This window comes from Amyelois transitella, chromosome 10 (assembly GCF_032362555.1).
Source record: "Amyelois transitella isolate CPQ chromosome 10, ilAmyTran1.1, whole genome shotgun sequence".
Taxonomy (NCBI): Eukaryota; Metazoa; Arthropoda; class Insecta; order Lepidoptera; family Pyralidae; genus Amyelois; species Amyelois transitella.
In genome coordinates this window covers 8147930-8165407 of record NC_083513.1, presented here as the reverse complement: position 1 = coordinate 8165407, position 17478 = coordinate 8147930, and the positions used below count along the sequence as shown (strand labels likewise).

The 17478-nt window shown below is 34.4% G+C and overlaps 2 protein-coding genes across 3 annotated transcripts; one reads left to right on the top strand and one right to left on the bottom strand.

The window, feature by feature from the left end:
• Positions 1–398: 398 nt before the first annotated feature.
• On the top strand, positions 399–7081 carry LOC106136372 (zonadhesin-like). Of its 2 annotated transcripts, XM_060946322.1 has the most exons (13): positions 399–546; positions 745–942; positions 1335–1538; positions 1816–2025; positions 2386–2595; positions 2778–2981; positions 3333–3533; positions 3648–3848; positions 4577–4723; positions 4955–5104; positions 5505–5687; positions 6180–6383; positions 6779–7080. In XM_060946322.1, the coding sequence occupies exons 1-13, from the start codon at positions 465–467 to the stop codon at positions 6985–6987; spliced, it is 2403 nt and encodes an 800-aa protein (XP_060802305.1). In that variant the 5' UTR covers positions 399–464; the 3' UTR covers positions 6988–7080. The 2 variants fall into 2 exon arrangements, with proteins under 2 accessions (XP_060802305.1, XP_060802306.1); XM_060946323.1 differs by lacking the exon at positions 4577–4723 and having other exon boundaries at positions 6779–7081.
• A 4673-nt stretch (positions 7082–11754) lies between these two features.
• LOC106136393 (venom peptide BmKAPI) lies at positions 11755–15251 on the bottom strand. The gene is made up of 4 exons (XM_013336925.2): positions 15165–15251; positions 13851–14042; positions 12294–12476; positions 11755–11874 (listed from the first exon to the last, which is right to left on the bottom strand). Coding segments are annotated over exons 1-4 (438 nt in total). The 5' UTR covers positions 15226–15251; the 3' UTR covers positions 11755–11872.
• Positions 15252–17478: the final 2227 nt, after the last annotated feature.

Sequence of the window (17478 nt, the reverse complement as noted above, 5' to 3'; positions counted from 1 at the left end):
ACGTATTGGGGTCATGACCCTAGCTAGTTTGGGAAGACATATATGGAGAAGTGGGCAAATAAACTAATTCTTCTAATCAATTTTACATCCTTGGCAAACGGATAATATTATAATTATAACAAAGTATTATAATTCTATTATACAGTACTAAAATTCTAAAACTAAGCTATCTACTCAAAAATTTACCTTTGCATTGGCACAATTCGTAAGGAAGTGGACCAGTTTTTATGTGGATCGTGCAGTGAGGTCACGTTTTTCGATATTTTTTACCACCTTTTCCTGTTATTATCTACTTACGTTTTTAGCAATATTTAAACAGTTGTTGAACACAACAGTTGTGTGCTTTACTTGTATTTGACTATGCATTTTTTTTCTTTCTTTGTTGTTTTATAGTGGATAAATACTAGACTAATAAAAGTGGCAATTGATATGTTAATTTTCTCAGTTAGTTCAAGTTCTTCATCATGTACGTGTATTTAATATTTGTTTTAATAGTTACTGTTGCTTTGGGATCGAAAATAAGCAAAAATAAAGGCTATGATAACAGTAAGTATTATTTATTTATTGCTATACTCATACATTTTGTGTAAGGTGCCGTGCGGTTTTGGACACCAATACAAAAAAGCATGGGACCATTACTTAATTCTAAATAAACTTTTCGGGCTGAAAATTTTATTAAGAAGAAAAAAATGTTCTTATATTGGGAACTCTTAGAGAAATGAAAATATATTTTTTTACTAATAGATAAACCGGTGAAATGTGGTTATAATGAAGAATATGTGAAATGCCAAACTGTATGTCCGCCACAGTCCTGTGATATTGCTTATACTGAGTACTTATGTACCGCAAAGACATGTGAACCTGGCTGCGACTGCATTAAGGACCATTTGAGAAATGCCAGCAATATTTGTATACCTAATGATCAATGTCCCCCTCCAAAAAGTAAGATGATGATTTTAAATATTTCTTAAATTATTTAACATAATAATATGAACTGTTACTTACTTAACATGATTAAATTTCTTACTCCTTTATTGAGGTTATAATGAATGATCATTATGAGCATCAGGTCTTTTTAAGGGTTCAGTGTTGGCTTCCCTTTTTTAACTCCTGGCGATTTTGTGGCCGTGTGCTTATCCAGTCTTAGGCTTCATTCCGTCGGATGTCGTCTACTCAGCGCTGTGGAGGTATTGACTCTCATCTCTTAAAAATTAACTTTTTTTATAAGCTAACAAAACAAACACAATACTATTTTCATTTAATGTTTTATCTACTCCTTCCTTCCGATATTACGGGCTCGCACCGTACCGTATTCGTATTCTGATTTATTTCAGTCATCACGCCAAAACCAGGTTGCGGACCAAATGAAGTGCGCAGTAATTGCAAGATTGTATGTCCACCACAAACATGCGAGAGTATCTTCAGAGCTTATGCGTGTGATGGTCCGCTACGCCCGTGTATAGCTGGGTGTAATTGTATAGATGGATATCTGAGAGATGCAAATAATACTTGTATACCGAACGAGCAGTGCCCTCCAGGTAATAACTTGTACAATATTATAGAGAAATTCGTTACGTTAGTTTCATAATTTGTGACACCTAAAACATTAAAGTCTAATATCTGGTTACCACTTAAAGGTCGAAGTCAGAGTGTCCGCACAGCAAAGCATTAGGTAAGAGGACGATGAAATAGAAATCGCTAAAATTTAAAAAAAAAAATCAAATGAAGATGAAACATTTTGAAATAGGGTTTTGTTTTTCATTTTCAATTTTTAATGATCATACCTTTTGTTAAAAAAGTATAATTTTGTTATAGCTCCGTCCAAACCCTCAAAGCCAAAATGTGGTCTAAATGAAGTTTATAGTGACTGCAAAATTGATTGTCCACCACAAACATGCGAGAGTATATACACATCATACGCCTGTGATGGTCCAGAACGCCCATGTACAGTTGGATATAATTGTATAGATGGTTATCTGAGAGATGCTAATAATACTTGTGTACCGAGTGAGCTTTGTCCACCAGGTAATATACTTGTTCAATAAATCAAGGGATATGGACGCTTCCATTAATTGAGAGCCCGTACTATATCGTTTAAATAATAATGAAATTCTCGAAACAGCGATACTGAGTCAAATACCGTATAAAACATGAGATGTTGAAATAATCTCTCTTTCATCTTTGCGAGTTCCCGGTTGCATTCTCCGCCCCGATGCTTCGGAGTCTGGAGTCCGCCTTCTAATTTTGCTTTCTCCACTTTGACCGGTCTTTGGCATCCATGAGCCTGATCAAGTAAAAACTACTTTGATATTTTAAAATAATTTTGAATGATGATTGAAATCTTTCTTTATCACTGTTGTTATAAAACAATTATTTTTGTTCCAGCTCCAACCCAACCTACACAACCAGAATGTGGTCTCGACGAGGTTTATAGTGATTGCAAGATTGTGTGTCCACCACAAACATGCGAAAGTATCTTCAGATCTTATGCGTGTGATGGTCCAGAACGCCCATGTATCACTGGGTGTAATTGTATAGATGGATATCTGAGAGACGCTAATAATACTTGTATTCCAAGCGACCATTGTCCAACAGGTAATGTATTTTTGTTATATTTCTAATTCCTTAATTAGTAAAAAAAAATGATGATTATATTTTATTAGGCCTGTATCTTGGATGATTATTTATATATTTATTTATTGAAAAAATACTCGTTTATAAAAGTTCCGTATAATATTCGTGCAATAAAACTTTTAGAGAAAATACTTTTATTACAGAACCTACCTTACCAACTAAACCACAATGTGGTGAGAACGAAGTAGCTACGGATTGCAAGAAAGTGTGTCCGCCACAAACTTGTACGAGCCTTTATTCCAAATTCGCATGTAAAGATACACCATGTGAGTCTGGATGCGATTGTATCGATGGCTATCTAAGAGACGCTAATAACGTATGCATACCAAGTAATAAATGTCCAGGAGGTAATTAATCGCATTTAGTTATATTTTGTGGAACTTGATATTTGTATAATATTGGTGCTATTCTTATTATCCATAAAAAGATAGATTGATCGGCTAATGGCAGTGTGTATCTGAGTGATGGAATAAGTTGGTGTCAGGCCGGAAGCCCAATGAAAAATTGTATGGTTGTCCTGTTGAACACCAACTTTATAGGGTTTCTCTATTATATAACTCACAGTACCCATAGAAAGAGAGGGAGAATTAACTCAGACTCTGCAACCACTCAAATTTGTAACTACTCAGCTCTCGTTACTATATTTTTCTGCGAATATCTAAGGATAAAAAATTAATAACTTTTCTTATTTTTGCTAGTTTCCAATACCATTTGTGGAGTAAATGAAACAATTGTGGACTGTGCGTTCCGGTGTCCAAACCAAAATTGTCCAGTGGATGACAGTCTCATAGAGGTGGCATGTAAGCCCGGTAGACCTTGCGCCTCTGGATGTGCATGCAAAGATGGTTATCGAAGAAAGAGTGATGATGACGACACGTGCGTTCTGGCATCAGATTGTCGTAAGTAACTTAAAAAGAAGTTCGAGATTTTCTTGTCTTCTGATCTTAATCGAAATGAATAACTCCTTTAATAAAATTTATTTTGTATTTATTAGAATAAAATTTATGTTGTAGCTCGAATAGAATGTACAAGACCCAACGAAATATGGGATTCTTGTTCCTCCGACAGTCTTCTTGAGAAATGTGAAGAACTTAGCGATCGCCAAAACGGAATCCAAACGCAAAACTCTGATTGTCGGCCAAGATGTGTTTGTAAGAAGAATTTCTGCAGAGATAAGGATGATATTTGTAAACCAATAAAGGACTGCATAAAAGGTAGGGCCAATTAATAAAAAAAAGTAAGATCATTATATTAATAAAAGATTAATATTCAAGGAGGCATATATTCATACATAAAATCAGATACTACATCTATCCCCTTGCCACGATCTCTGCATACTCCCTTCGCTTGATCCACATTCATAACTCCTTTGTGCAAGCTCGGCCATTTCTTGTACTCTTGACCTGCCCTTTGTCAGAACGTCCTTAATTTGATCGAGATACGTTCATCTAGGCCTTCCCACTCCGACCTTTCCCTCCACACTCTTATTTTATATTTGCTAAGACAATCTACTGTCATTCATCCTCTCTATATGACCAAAACAATCCTAATATAGCCTTTTATATTCCTGTTACTACATCTTCTTTCATATCACAACTTTTCCTCATCACTGTGTTTCTTACGAGTATCCTGTCACTCAATTTCACACCAATCATATTCCTAAACGCTCTCATTTCCAACGCAATTATTCTGCTTCCGTGCTTCTTTTGCCCCATAAAACTGTTACTCCCATACATTAATGTTGGGACCAACACGCTCTTATGCATAGCCAGGCGAGCCTTTTTGGACAGTTTCTGACTGTCACAAAGGCATATAATATTCATGGATTTGGGTTATTATTTTTATAAAAATGGTACACTACATTATTGAATCAGTTAAGTACTTGTTTGTGGCTATAGTTTAAACTCTTGACCTATATGTATATTTTTTTTACGAAATAAAGGTCCAGAAACTCCAGTTAAACCAAATTCTCCAAGCAGCAGTTATTCAACTGCTCATTCTCAATCAAGCACTTCTAGTTCATCAACCAAAACCTCATCAAGTTCTACACCTTCTTCGTCTGCTTCTTCTGGATCTACAGTTCCAAATGGTATTACTCTATGTTCTACTTTTTTTATAATTACGTTATTACGATAGGCTTATAAACTTGGGATTCATCTTCTAGCAATAGGCTAGCAAGCTGTCACTTTTTAAATCTTAATGCCACAATGAGAACATACAGCCGAACGTGGCATTTCAGTATTTTCAAGACTATTGACTCTTTCTATCCCGCAAGATATACACGTGGACTATGTGTTTGTATGAATTAATATTGTTTTAGGTCCATATTGTGAACCAACGTGTGCTGCACCTAATCCTCCAAATTGTCCATTGATAACAAAGAACAAATCAAGCAAACATGGCTCATGTCAGAGTGGACACATACTTTCGAAGAAAGGAGGAACATGTATAAAAATAGAAGATTGCCCGAGTAATACATAACAATAATCACATTTTTGAGATTGGGACTACTTTTGATATTGGGACACACTATAAGGAATCATCGTTTCCTTTTATTTTTATTCATTATTTATTTGCCTGTTCATACTTCGTCATATAATTATTTGAAGGGAGGTTTTCTTGAATTTCCTTTGAACAAATTCGAATAAATTTTAGTTCACCTAACATTAGCTATATCACTTAAGAAGTATGAAATTAAATATTTCTTCACGCGCGTATTAAAAGTCAATCGGATAGACTATCTGAGACTCAATTCTGTTATTGGTTGTCCATCGTTTATTAGATTTTCGAGACTAATTGAATCCTGACTAGTCTACCCTGTGTGGGACAAAGACATAATATATCTATTAATCTTAAAATAATAATTACAGAGGGCTGCAATGGAGATCCAAATGCAATAGCCAAGATTTGCCCAGCAGGATGCCCATCCACTTGTGACAAGCCCAACGCTTTGCCGTGCTCAAAACAGTGCGAGCCACTGGGTTGTGAATGTGCCTATGGCTATTTGCGTTCGAAAGTAAATGGGAAATGCATTTCTTCACAGGAATGTCCAGGTAAGAACATTTACAGGTTTGATAAGTACCATTGTCATACATTATTATTATACATACATTGACATCTTCACACCTTGAAAGTGTAATAACACAAGTCTCAAACTTACTTTGGGCTAGTTACGTCAGTGTTATATTTAAACGACTTGTTTTAAAATTTAATAGAAAAACAAGAAAAATGGCGTTGGTAATGGCATATCTATATCTACACAATAAACTTGTATATTCCTATTTTCATATGTCAATGAGGAACTCTTCAAATTTTTCAATAGAACCAGTGGAATGGGTCCAAATTTTATAAATTGAAACCTTTCTTATTAAAAATATGATAATATAAATACATTTTGAATACTATTTAATCAATCAGCAATCTGTCAGTGCTCAGACGCATGCTCCGCCAAAATGATCTTCGGAGCCTGGGGTCTGCTTTCCTACGTTTTAAAAGCACAACAGACTTAGCTATAAAATGGTTTTATCTCATGTTTTTCTTTACAGGAGGTAACCCTTGCAGTGTAAACGAAACCTTCGTACCTTGTAAATCTGGTTGTCCTACTGACTATTGTCCAACGGATGATAGCCGTGGGGTGGTTATTTGTGAAACCTACCCATTTTCTCCATGCTTCTCTGGCTGCATTTGCAAACTGAACCACAAGAGGCTGAGTACAAAGGATGATAGGTGTATTGTATCCTCGGAATGCCGTAAGTAACGTATAGGTTTTAAGTTATTCAAGTTGTATTTTTTACTCGGCAACGCCAAAGACCGTTGTATTGTTAACCGCACTTACGAGTATCATACTTCTACTGTGTCATATAGTGTAAATAAATAACTCAAATTCATTGTAATTCGTACGTTGCAATTTGTACTGTCATTATGATTGGCAAAATTTTCTAAACTTTTTTATTTAACTAACTCTTAAATTTCCCTATGTCCTTCTCCGTACCCTGCACTATATATATATATATATATATATATATGCAAATTTATAGAGATCGGTTAAGTAGTTTTGACGTAATTTACCGACAAAAAGCATACTCTCACATTTAAAGTATTAGTATGCATAACCAATCTATTTTATCAAATGCTGTAATTCCAGCTCCTGTCAATTGCACCAGACCAAATGAAGAATGGAACCCATGCCCATCTGATTGCCAAAGCGAATACTGCGACAGTGCGAACAAGGAACCAGTCACATGTAACACTTTACTCCTAAACTGTCAACCGCGTTGCACATGCAAGAAGAACCATTATAGAAATACTGATGATATTTGTATACCAGCAAGTGATTGTCCAAAAAATGAATAAAATTATGAAGTAGATCTTTTGTTTGCTGTAAGTGACAATACTGGAATGCGCCAGTTATCAAATAAAAAAATAAGACAATATTTATAATTGTATTTTTCTGTGTCGTCACTTGTTGCGTAAGAATTAGAACTTTTTATTTTTAAATCAATTCTATCAATTAGCTGAATTATAGTTTGGGCGGCATACCGCGCCCTGCTTTCAATTCATACGAGTGTAACATACAATCTCGTAGATAATAAACACGACTATCGACCTAAAAAATTCTAGCCCTTCGATTCTTCAAGATAAAATTAGATCATTAGTCCCATCAGTAGTATTTTCCATTAGAGATTAAGGCGTCCGCTAGGCAAAATAACTTTCAATGGAATTTAATTGAACATGCATTCTCTTTTCAATGGTAATATGAATGTCAATACGCGTAAACGATTTTTCTCTCGAAAGGGTACGCATTTTCTGCTTACTTGGCACTTTCAATTGTATCCCAAACTGTTGGAGAGTTCAAAAGCTAGGAATTTAATCAGGGTTCGATTTTCTGGTTCAGGAGCGAATAATTTATAGTTTGAATCGGCTTGGCCCGTAAACTCTATTGATGACTCAAACTTCGAAAGGCCTTCTATTTATTGTTACTAGATGTTAATTATCAAACGTTGTCATCAGACCTTTAATTATGTATATTAATCTCTGACAACAATTGATCTCTATTGAAGGTATAGTAACAGTTTCTCACCATCAGTATGTTATCAGTTGAATATTTAATTTGTTATTTAGTTTATGCATAAGAGAATATCTTTTATGACTCCAGCAAATCTTTAGTATGTTAATTATCAATATGTCAAGTCGCAATTAACTTTTATATTTTTTTAAATTACAACAGCCAATAGTTATACTCCTAGATGAAATACGCCCTTTTCCCGAAAGGCCAGGTAGATACTATTTCTAGATGCCACGATATCTGTACACTTCTTTTGCTTCCTACCTACATATATATTATATTATGTTATGTTATACTTAATTTTATATTATATTAAATTATATATGACGAACTTTATACTATACTCAATATAAAATGCCTCATATCAAATTGGTCGTAAATCATACAAATTGTGCCTCTGTCCACCTATTTAAAAATATCAACCAAAACGCAATCAATCAGATTATCGCAAACAAATTGCGTCACCTCTTTAGTCCATTCATACAATAACTGAGAAAATTTCCAAAGTGATCAAACTTTCAACGTGAAGAACTTTGCAGAATGCTTAAACGTAAGGGTGGTACTCCACATTTGATTAAGATATGCGCTACGCTAAGACCATTCTTATTCCTTATTCCATCAGACTGTATACCATATTTACTGGAACGGCCATCCGTTTCAGTAAATATGGCGTCTGATGTCAACAGTAGGATTATGCATATTCTACTAGGTTGTCCTATTTTGGTTGCGATGAAGGTAGATACCAGCGCGTCAAATTCACGCAAAGCTTGTTATTGAGAACCTACTTAAACAATACATACACATTATCAAGTCTTTATCCCTACGGTCAAAATATTCAAATGCGGTGTTTAGCTGAATGGATAATTGATGGTATGAGATTCAGAGATTGACAGTTTTGACAGGTAGCTTATCTATCACCGAAAAAAGAAGTATCCTAAGTTTGGTAGCCTTTCCTTTGATTTAATTTAAACCTACATTTTTATAACAATAAAACGAGATTGTCGAAATATTATTCAAATATTTGTTAAATCATTAAGAAGAAACTCAGTAGGTACAACGGAGTACCTACTGAGTCTTCATAATTACCTTCGCGTATCGCACTCAGTGCCGTGGAGAGAAAGCCTAAAATTGAGATTTTAATATTCCCTAGTCAGTTTGAATCAAATTCCAAAGTAATCTTCGTATTATTTAAGTTTTCTTGTGAATGTAAAAGATTAAGTGCCTGCTTGCTAAGAAATTCATAGGGACCGACACTTGGGGATCGTTTCATCGGCCCAACATTTTTTCATTTTCCTTTTACTCATACTGACCTGTTTATACGAGATTTTAACTTTATTTACAGGGAGGTAATAATTTATTTATTAAAATTCTGAACCGGGCTTATCTTGGTCTGCTGTTTTAATTAGATTCTATAACAAAATTTTTAACGTTTAATAATAACGTAATATCCTGGGGCGACTTTTATTAGGTTTTCTTGAGTACTTTTTTCATTTTATGGATAAAAATGAAGGTATTTGGATAAGACTTACGCATTTGGTATTCCAAATGTTTTATACATATAGATACATAAATCTATTTATTTTTTAATATTTAAATAAATCGTACATTACCTCATATGTATCTTCAACTTAATTTATTAATGTAACATAAACTATTATGTACCTATATAAGATAACATACTCGTAAATGTCTTAAGCACCTTATCGATAGCAAATCAAACTCAATTCAAATCAATTGAGCATATTTACGCGATTGAAGGAATTAAAAGAATGTAATTAATAAAATAATATTAAGATTAAAAAAAAGCCATCTTTAAGATGGCTCTAATTCCATACAAATCGCGTTTACTTGCTCGATTTGATCAAGTAAAACTCACAATAACACCACTGTACTTAAAATACAACCTTTAATTAAACACACAGTTCTGTTAAGGTTTTACATATACATATTAAAGTAGCATTAAATAAGCACTATGACGTAGTAAATCGGGGACACTGACCGGGCCTTTGTGGCGCAGATGTAGTGCGCAAGTGATACCGGAGAATCCGGGTTCGAATCCCGGCCAGGGCATGATGAGAACCAAAATTTATCTGATTGGTCGGGGTCTTGGGTATTATATATGTTAGTATCTCATGACAAAAGTCTCGAACTTACTTCAAACTTAATTCAACCGGTGTAATCTGTCCCTTATTTATTTATAACGAGAGAAGAGAAAAGTGTGCGCAAGGACCTTTGAACACTTTGTGGCACTTTGAAAGATATTGTAGTCTCTGCCTACCTTTTCAGTAGTAAATTAATACTCGCATTGCACGCACAAATGTAAGCCTTTGCCCGTGACTCGTCCAACTTTAATCTTTATAAATTTGAACTTATTATATTATGCCAATGTCTAGGATTTATTACTATAGTTTCATGAAAACTCATGCAGCATTTTTTACTTGAAAGTTTGAAACACCCACACCGTATAAACTTTCGCATTTGTAACATTAGTAGGAAGATTTCGACATTTTTTAAGGCACGTCTTTAGGGAAACTTCCACAGTTGAAGTATTAGATCACGTCTAGTTTGATGTAATAATTTCCTCGTAGCACCTGATGCACGATTGCGCAAAATCAATCAAAATCGAAGAGTGGATGAGTCTTCAAAAGATTACCTGCCTTGTTCAGACAAGGATACTTTTGATGATAAATTTTTATGAGTTTTCAAGTTAGCAGATTCTACCTGTTGTACAGAAATTTTAATATTATTTTGTGTAGTCTACACACAGATACTTGATTGTTTTAATATTACTTGATTTTTTTTCCAAAATAAATGCACCACCTCGGCCATTCATCAACGATTAATTTCAAAGGTAATGTACATTATGTTGAATACATACTGATGTCCTTACGGTGAGGGAAAACAACGTGAGGACATCTGTACATTGAGGCAACCGTATGCGTAATAATTGGGTTAGGTTTACCTGCAAAGGTTACGAAGGTCAGATAGGGAGGCTTCTGTACAAAACCTGACTTACCAATTCCAGGATTCATGGTCAAAGGCATATCCCGGGCTCCTCTCCAGAGAGGTGCGGATGCAACCGGAACTAAAAGCCAGAAGGCAAAAGAGTGTAGATCAAGCAAAAGAAGTTTGTAGGATCATATCAATTGAAATGATGTAGTTCTAGACCTTTGGGAAAGAAGCTTGTATGTATTCAATTTGTACCGGATACGTAACCCCCGGAGAAATTCTGTTCTACTTATTACCACAAATCAGAAGTTACTAGAACAGTTAATTACAATGAATAGTACAAATCTGTACGTAGTTCATTTATCTTATTATTTTCGTAACTGCCTTTGGAACATAGTTCCAAACTACATAATTGGTTAGGAAAAATGTTATTCGTCCAACTATAATTGGCTCCGTCCAATGTTTGTGTGTTCTTGGCTATTTGTCTTCTTTTCTGTCTCTATCTCGCGTCATCTATCTCTGTCTAATCAACTTTTTGTGTTTACTAATTCAGTTTCAGTTGAGTTGGTGCGTTTTGGTCAGATTGGGCTATAATTGGAAACTAAATGGCATTTAATAACTAAAGGTCAAATTAAAACAGACTTGTTTACTACTTGATCTGACCGGGCCTTCACCCCTATGTATTTAGCAGGATTAATAGTAGCCTAGTGTTAATTCTGAATATTATTATCTCTGTGTCAAGGTTAATTTAATCGGTCAAAAAGTTTATAATCTCATAGAAAATACTAGTCCTTTCTCTTTATAAATATTACCTACTAGCATTTACATATATATATATAAAATATAAACGAAAAAACAAACATGAACTTCTAAAATTAAAATATACATAGGATGTACGCATTTGAACGACAATTGAACTATTCTTAGATGTCACCGAAAATTTAGTTCTTGTAATGAATCACAGATAAATAATTAATAACCAAATTATGAATAGTATTTAAATTTTCTAGCCAATACCGGTATGGTTGGGGTTTAATTTTAAAATCAACATCTCTGTGAGAAGTGAGGGTACCGATTACCATAATGGAAGGCAGCATCATGCGAAGAATAAGAATGAATGTGTGATTTAATTTTATTTTTGTTCAAACCGATTTCATTCGATGCATAATTGTAGGTTTTCAGTCTTGTGTTCCATTTCGCAACTCCGACATGATAGTGTGAATTTCCTGAAATAAGAACGTTTTCATTTGAAATGTTCCTGTGAAAGTAATGTGATGTATTGTTCAATTGTGGTCGTTTTGAAAATGACCTGTTTCTAGTGGCACCCTCTACAGCAATGTTACGGGACCCGGGGTCCGCCTTTCTGCTTTTCCCTCTCTATTTTAAACAGGTCATACACAGTGTTACCATATATAATTATCAGAGTACGACCGCGTATAGATATCCCTTTTATTTCTCTTCTAGAGGGAATTTCTGTCTAAGTCCACCTCTAGATCACTTAAGTAATCTTAATTCCTTAACCCAAATTTCAAATCTCCATACCTAGCGGTTTAGGATGTATGTTGATGTATCAATTATATAAACTCTTAATTGCACCAAGAAAAAAAGGCAAAAGCCAGTGACCTCTTTTATATTAGTTACTTACAACAGTCATCAGGTAAGATGCATTTCCGTAACTCCTCGTGGTAAACGTAGCCAGTTTTGCAGTCACAGCTGTTGTACCTACAGCCGGTCAGGCAAGTCTTGTTGACTTCTTTGTAATCCGAGCAAGTGTTGCCGCAATGGTTACCGCAACCATCTGTGGCATTCACATCGCCACCGCAACTCGCTGAGGAAAGATATAACTATTTTACAAGTATTTAACCGGTGCCATGTGGTTTCCGGCACCAATAGAAAAAAAGAATATGACTACTCTATCTCTTTGCTATACATACATACATATGGTCACGTCTATATCCCTTGCGGGGACGACTGAGCCAACAGTCTTGAAAAGACTGAATGGCCACGTTCAGCTATTTGGCTTAATGATAGAATTGAGATTCAAATAGTGACAGGTTGCTAGCCCATCACCTAAAAAGAATCCCAAGTTTGTAAGCCTATCCAAAAGTCGCCGTTTACGATGTTCATGGGAAAGAAATGGAGTGGTCCTATTCTTTTTTGTGTAGGTGCCGGGAACCACACGGCACTTTCTATGAATGTAGTAAAAGGCGACTCAGGTATAGGCTTACCTTGGGATACCTCTTGTAGGCTTTAGACTGGCAACGTGTCAGTAACTGAATCTCAATTTTATAATTAAGCCAGGTTTTCCCTAAGTTAATGGCCTTACAAGCAAGCTTCATTAATCAGTGGAAAAAACTACGATCAGTTTTTAACAAAAACTTAGGGAAAATCCCATGGAACAAAACTAATTATACATACTTGAGTGATATACACAAAAAAAATGCCACATCAATTATCTTTCGATTTCTATGGACGTGTTCGACAACTGATAAACACTGTAATTAGAAGTAATATTGTTTTTCATTTCATCATTGAATAATAAATATTATTCATTTAAAAACCTTTTTACATGACAATTTGATAGATTGATTTTATTTACTACTCCCTGCAGTTGTTATATGTAAATCATGTATATGCAATGACATAAGAAGAGGGTACAGTTATGTTATAATATCAACTATTTATTGCCAATCATTCTAGATGGTTGGTTGTAACTAATTATTTAATAAATTTGTCTATTGTCTTCATACTTTTTTCAATTTAGATACTGTAATAAATATTAACTACCTTGACATAAACAAAAGGATGTTGAGAAACATCATCATACAGATTTTATAAATTAATATGTACCTAGTCATGAGAAGAAAAACCAAAAATTTCTAAGAATTTTATTGATATAATCTTTTTACCAAGTTTTCATAGAATAGATTTGTGATATTCAACGATTTTAATTCGCGAAAATTTTCCCCGACCACCGTGCTGCGTTTGGCGACACGTGAAAACGAAGTGCATGCGCAGGCGATATTTAACCTCGGCAAATATCTATATAAATTATCGTAATGAATTATTTTTGCTAATAACCATACTTTGTTTTAGAAATATATTTCTACTATCTGTCTACACCGCAAGGGACAAAGACGACATTATATGTATGTATGTACATAAGTCATGCAAAAACATTTCTCTACGACAGTCTACTTACGGCATTCGTCCTTCGGTATGCAAGTGCCATTAATGTCCCTGACATAACCATCGACGCACACGCATTCCGGCTTGCATATCCCCGTGGCTCCGGAACACGGGGTCGGGTATCCTAGGTCATCGCAGGTCTTGGGGCCGCAATGTGCGCATTCCACTTGCATCTCGTTGTGTTTGCATGCGGAGCGCTTCACCACTAATTATTAAATATACCCAAAGATAAAATGTTAAATTTACTTATTTCTTTTAATTTTAATGGGTAATAAACTTGGGATTCTTCTTTGAGGTGATGGGCTAGAAAACTTTTACTTTTTATATCTCATTATTAAGTCATATTGCTGATCATGGCCCTTCGGTCTTGTGGAGACTGTTTCGTTGGCTTTATCTACCTCACAAGGGATATACTGATATATATTTATACGTGATTATGTGTATGTACGAACATTAAACTATTTTTACTGTCAAAAGTATACTTCGCAGTAGGTCTTGGAATTGTAATGTGCGCATTCCACTTTCATCTCGTTCTATTTTCATAGTGAACGCTTCACCCATTAAATTATTTGAATTTAGAACAAAATTTTCTATTTCAACTCGCGCTTCATCTTCTGAATGAATATAACATCATATTAATGTGAGAACTAAGAAGATTGTAGGTAGGTAACCATTTATCCCAGCAAATTTAATGAAACTAAAATCATCACCATTTTCGTAACAAGGCAAAACATTTACGCAATTGGTAAAAGATGTCATAGAAAATATGTTATTTGTTAAAAGGAGAACGGAAGATGCCACACAGGGCCATGTTAATAAAATCTCTCTTTTAAATTCCACTTGGCTGGAAAAGGGTTACACATTCTCACACAACGACTTTATCTAATGAGAGGACGAGCCAATAGTCATAAGACTGAAGGTTCAGTGATAGTATTGAGATTCACAGATAGTGACGTAAAAATTATCCCAACCCATCGCTTTATGGACTTATACAATTTGCGCGGGAATTTCTTTTTTTTCAATGCTTACTAGGCTAGCATAGAATATTAGGCACCATGATGTGGTTCCCAGCACCAATAGAAAAAAAACCGCTTAATCTCTTTACCATGGATTTCGTAAAAGCGACTAAGGGATAGGCTTCTAATGTTGGGATTCTTCTTTTAGGCGATGGGCTAGAAACCTGCCCCGTTAATATTTATTTATGTTGTTACTATTTGAATCTCATTTCTATCATTAAGCCAATCAGCTGATCGTAGCCTATAAGTCTTTTCAAGACTGTTGGCCATGAGAAGAATAAAAATATTCCAAGGAAAACCAAAACTCTTACCTTCACTTTGAATGAAATAAATCCAAAATGTTAATATTATTGTAATCACTATTTTTGCCATTATTCTAAAACAACAGTCTATCACGACTGTCTAAAGGGAACTAAAGAAGTCAGTTTTGAATCATTACTTACCATTTTCCTTGTGACTTCATACTTTGATTCATGAATAATGATTTACTCTATATTTCCTTAGACAAATTCAAGGTAAGGTTGACTCATACGGAATAAACATAAAATAATTTTATGAACATAAAGATGTTTGGAGACAAAAATAAATGTTCAAGTAGTAATTATTTCCATAGTTAATTAAGGTATATGCATGGTTAAATATAATATAAGGCCATAAATATATTTTACCTGTTCAAATTACGTAAGTATATTTTGGAGTAAACCAATAAAATTTGTAGTTTTTGTTGATGTTTAAATGTTATGAAAATAACAAACTAAAAAGTTTAAATTTTAATTATTTTTGTAATATTAATTAAAAAGGCACGTCTGAGTTCACCTCTACCGCGTGACCATTACGTGTCAATTTATCCTTAACCGCAACACTTAAACAAATTAATTAGTTGATTATCACCATAAAGTAATTGAATGATCACAATCTTTTTAAATAAAAGGTAAACATATACTTTACTGGCATATACTTCAAGACTGAAACTTTACTTATCACGAATCCAATATTGTTTCTTATTTGCCTTATCATAATTTTACCATAACCTGTAAATTAACCAATGATCTGATGTCGTTTAAAAATAATCGTTATTATCATATCCTATTGGGTCTAGAGACAAAACCATAGAACAAATAAGGTCAAAGATATAGTCTATCTGTTCGTGCCTTTATAAATAGTAAGGTCCACTTCACATCGAAAGCGATGCATCGCGCAATTTTAAGACAGGGCCTCAAAATTTTTCTTTAAAAGTTAATATTAAACTCTTAACTACTAAAACGTACGGATTACATTGCGACTCTGTTATAACTTACCCTAATAATAAGGCCGAATGTGAATCGGCTATAAATTTTCACTCGACTGTCTTAAACCCGCGTGCAATTTTTCTCAACAGTTCCATTCATAAGGCATGTGCATAAGGCAATGCAACCTTACATTGACGTGACTTCCTTTTACATAGCGAAGGTCACATTTATAGGCAATAATGCAGTTAGCGTGTTGAAAATAGATATCAATGGTTTATCCCTATTGTATTATTAAAAGATATTATTCTTTGCTTGTTATTGTTTTTAAGATCAAAATGTAATATTATTTTATTTAAGTATTTATTTATTTATTAAATCTTCATTGCAAATGAATAGCACAATTGGCGGACTTAAAGCTAGAAGCATTATCTACCAGTCAACCATTGGGTACAATTTTCAATTCTTTCGTTAAGTACTAAAAGAATTTCTGACGACAAAATATAGTCAAAACTTAGCTTTTGGTATATATTTATTTTCTAACGGACAATACTTATGGTAGGACAAAAAGAGAAATTTCCAAAATTTCTACTGAAACTGAAATTTGAAACTGTGAAAACTATATTTGTCTGTAAGTAATACAAATTGAAGTTTTTCCTCAAACAAACGTTACGTTTTCACTGTGTTCATTCGACGGTGAAATATCTTCACGAGGTGAATGAAACCTTTCCCTTCAATTTACTTTAGTTGTTTCTCTATTCTTTCAACTTGGATCGGATTTCTTACGAAATCCTTTTTATCTTATTGTCTATCGTTTACGCATGTGTTATCCCTTTTACAAGATTTTGGCTGCCAATAACACGGTAACGTATCATCTGTTATAGCTGGTTACTTTTCTATTTGATTGGAATTTTGACGTTTTTATTAAATGTTTCTATTCTAACAGCATCCAAAGGAAACTTTGAAATCCAAACTTTCTACATACTGAGTTACATACATACATACATATGGTTACGTCTATATCCCTTGCGGGGTAGATAGAGCCAACAGTCTTGAAAAGACTGAATGGCCACGTTCAGCTATTTGGCTTAATGATAGAATTGAGATTTAAATAGTGACAGGTTGCTTACCCATCGCCTAAAAAAGAATCCCAAAAGTTTGTAAGCCTATCCCTTAGTCGCCTTTTACGACATCCATGGGAAAGATAAGGAGTGGTCCTATTCTTTTTTGTAATGGTGCCGGGAACCACACGAGTTGATCCAACCTTTTAATTATATATTAAGTTATGTAAGCTTCCTTCTGGTTCAGCGAAGTTAAACTGGGCCAATTGCTTCTCTTCCCGCACCGATTGTAAAAGTCAGTCAAGGGAAATGCTGAAGTTGGTTTTAAACGATGCACT